Here is a 3703-nt window from a genome sequence, read left to right as displayed (position 1 = left end):
ATTTCATGATGCACTACTTTTCCGTGTCTGACGATATTGTACCTTTATATTTGCATGCTCTCTCCCTCATCTTAAATTGTGCTTTTGATTACTACTACCCTCATTACCAAGCGACATTCTCAAAGTCGTTGACACCGTTGCCACTGTTGTCCCGTAAGGTAGCCTTTCTTGTCTGGCAGCAAGTATTCTAGTCGCCTTTGTTGGATCGATTTATCACCAAAGACGTATCACCTGCTCAACATGCTTTGCCACCCGAGTCCGTGTTCCACTCTAGTCATAAATAATAATTTTTTTTGTGACAACCCTCGCCTGACAGGTCGGACTGCTTCTGTGGTTTACTATGAGTCTAACTATCCCGGTGTAAAAGTGACTGCAAATCCTATGTATCGGTTGCATCAACAAGGGAGAGAGTATGAGTTTGTGTGGAAGCAAAATTTATCACAGCAAAAGAAATTTCAAGTTACCCCTTTCTCTTTCCATTTCATAAATCTGTCATCAATGGGCCAAAGAATTTCGGGAGCACTTACACTGTTGTGAGGGAAGCAGAAGACTCTGGACATCTAGACTAAAGCAGACAAGACCTCAAGAAGTAAAAATAATTCTGGGACAAAATTTGCGAAAAATGGAACTTTGTTAACTTCAGGCACTTTGATATGAGACTCATAAGGGCGATCATGTCAAGGTAGCTGGAATGTGTTAGACTTGACACTTGACACTTATGTGTAGCTCCGTACTGTGACATGACGGATGTAGTTCGAGTTAGTCAATAACAGCTTTTCCGATTCTGTCACAGAGCATGTCTTGAACTTTTCTTCATGATCCTGTCAGTAAAGAAACAATCTATTTGCACCTAAACATCTGGGGTAGGAAAATGGAGGTGAGAGCCACACAAATAGATCGCATGCATGTATCAAGCATAAATAAGGGAAGGCAGAAAATAAGCTTTTAATCTTCTCAATTTGGTGTTCACCATTTTATTCCATACCACTGACCGACTAAACTGCAATGTGGAGTGACTCTGTTATTTTTGGATTATGGAGCAAATGAATATAGCATTGTTTACCCCAAAAGGCTCACTTCATCCCAGAAGGCAGCGCATGCTTTGCGTGTTGGTGTATGTGATTGGCGGACTGTGGGTGGGATAGGTCACTGGACATTCCTTGATGGACGCCAACTACCACTTAAAGCTGGGACCCACCTACGCAATTGCGAAATGCCCTGCCCCTATAGAATTGAACAGGACAATCTTCCTGATCGTTTTTGCTGCTTCTTTAGTAACAGTCAGGACTGGTCAATCAGTGGGAAAAATGACCTGTTCTTAAACAGCTCCTCAAAATGCCGCACTTCAGCTTACACCAAAGTGTACTCTAAAGAAGTCCCACACCGAATTCAAGGACAGCAGAGAAATATTTACAGACTCCTTTCCATACATTTTTCCTAGCGGTGACTGCTCTCTCTTTGTGCGGTTTGACAACCTCGGGATTGCGTGAATTGTAAATTTGAGAGGGGAAAAATGAAAGTTTGGTAGAAAAGAAGGCACTTCAATGTGGATTGTTTCCTTCTAGGTACAAAAGCCTCGGTAAAAGTGAACTTGATAGTAACTTTTTGTCCCATTGGGGAAGGCTTTTACCTTGTGACTTGGCTATTCCGTATGAATAAAAACCTTCCAAAATATCCTAAATTAGTTGTTATCTGCACTCACTATGACTGAAAAGAATTAGCACTTCCTCTTAGCTTTATGCAATTCTCTTAATGACAGCTTTACAAAATTGTCAAATTCACGCTCTGTCAGTCGCTCCGCATTGCTCATCGCCACTTTTGGAAGGGAGTTCTAAATCTTGGGCGTTTTCCACTTTTTTGCTCCATATCTGCCAGCCTTTGCAAATTGGGCTACAGCTTTGAATGGCCAGACGAGACACAAAGACATAACTTGTGAAGTGTTTGCAAATGATAATTATAAATACTCATCCACCTTACTGTATTAATTGTTTATCTGATGCCACACCGGATATGAATAATCAACTAGGCACTAGGACTTATGGATATAATCAACAACCGCATTTGTTAAACTTTAGACTGTCATCTGGAAGACGCCCAAAAGATGAGTGTCTGACACTGGCATCTTTACACAGTCTAACTTTGATCCACTACACAGATCTTGAAGAAGAGGAAGTAAGAATTGACAGGATACCTTAGAGTATCTCACCAATTTGACGCTTTTAACGTGACTAACCAATGATCTAAGTGAGGCTTTTAAATGTTTAGTAATTCAAGCTTCGTTTTTTACTTTTGTCCCCCACCTCAACTCAGTTAAAAAGATATTACCTTCCATAAAGATAAAATAATTTCCTGATTTCTTGGAGGCCGGGTTATTCCTTACCACAGAGTGTATTTACGGCATATGCCAAGTGCCATTCGTGAATCTTTTTTACCAAAAAGCAGTCCTTTAATAAATGAGCATCTTTGAGCCTCGCCTTGTTCTATGCGTTAATTACTGCCCAAGTAGCTGACTAAGCTGCCTTCATGTTTCAGAAATGACAACATTACCCCCACCCCAATCATTCCGTTTATGTCACTGCCTTACTTCCTAAGTACCGGTTTCATCTTGGGAAATACAGAGGACGAAACATGGGAAAAGACGCTATCCCCTATTTAATTTACAATTTCTACAACTAATTATAGGATGCGATTCCGGTGATCTGGTTAGAAAAAAGACTGTAGTAGCCATTGTGGAGTAAAGTAGATTCAACCATCTTAGCATTCATTCACTTGCCTATCCACCCCATATCCGTCCATCCGTATGTATTGTTGCGTGGATCCTAGACGTCTGGACGATGACAAGTGGAGGATTTGAGTAGCTCCTTCCAGGAAGAGAATTGGAATTTAGAGCACAGGTGTGCTGGAAACTACGTAGATGTTAGACCTGGTGCGCGATCAAAGTAGTGGACGAGGTGGAAGTAGTTACAGTGGCATATAACTCAAGAGTCAATCTTAAACAACGAATACATAACCAGCTGTAAGGCTGGACTCAACACACAAACTCATCAACAGAAGTCAATAGACAAGCCTCGTTCTGTTGTTCCAGACACTTTATTTGTGGTGGATGCGGGCAGATATACTTACACATAGGGTATTGCACAAGTAAAATTTATACACAGAAAAGAAATAAGAACCTCTAAATCAGCGACAAATGCACAATTTTCGAGCTTGGCTCCATTTCTGGGGTTCTAGACACTTGGCATGCTTTTCAAAATTATCCAGACGTCGGACATTCGCCAGACTAGGAGGTCGAAAGGTACCACTACTGGCATCTCGGTAGAGAAGAACCTCAAAGTGTGCTTGCTTAGGTTTTACACGAAGATGAAGACGCAGTGTGGAAGTGGTGGAATGTGCATCTGGCATGTCAAAAAGTGGAATTTGTCCATCACGATCAGCTGTGCCTCGAAAACTAGCTACTTCATGGGGAACACGAGAGACCTCGGCAGCAATTATCTAAAAGAAGAAAAGGGAGTTATGGGCCCCTAGTATTCATTTGTCTATTCTGCTTTATATAATGGTTGAAAGGAATGAAGGATTATTCTAAACCTTTCACACGTAAAGTTAAAGTTGTGTAATCAGTAATGAAGCTCAAACCGACATTTTTTTTGTAATTTTTGGAGGGGGAACTTTAAAAGGATGGTTTTAGAAGCTGGCATCATGAAAC

The 3703-nt window shown here is 41.0% G+C and overlaps 1 protein-coding gene across 1 annotated transcript in view; it reads right to left on the bottom strand. All coding sequences in view use genetic code 11, as the record gives it.

The window, feature by feature from the left end:
• Nucleotides 1-3180: 3180 nt before the first annotated feature.
• The window catches only part of EGR_06543 (hypothetical protein), a gene marked incomplete at both ends in the record, with an annotated part of 6369 nt that continues 5846 nt past the window's right edge, over nucleotides 3181-3703 (bottom strand). Inside the window, one exon of the mRNA XM_024495792.1 lies at nucleotides 3181-3492. Coding sequence (XP_024349752.1) covers nucleotides 3181-3492 — 312 coding nt within the window. The remainder of the gene's footprint in view (nucleotides 3493-3703) is intronic.

The sequence above is a fragment of the Echinococcus granulosus genome, assembly GCF_000524195.1.
Source record: "Echinococcus granulosus chromosome Unknown EG_S00059, whole genome shotgun sequence".
Classification (NCBI taxonomy): domain Eukaryota; kingdom Metazoa; phylum Platyhelminthes; class Cestoda; order Cyclophyllidea; family Taeniidae; genus Echinococcus; species Echinococcus granulosus.
The sequence above is the reverse complement of the archived record's forward strand: the minus strand, read 5'-3'. Positions and strand labels throughout refer to the sequence as shown.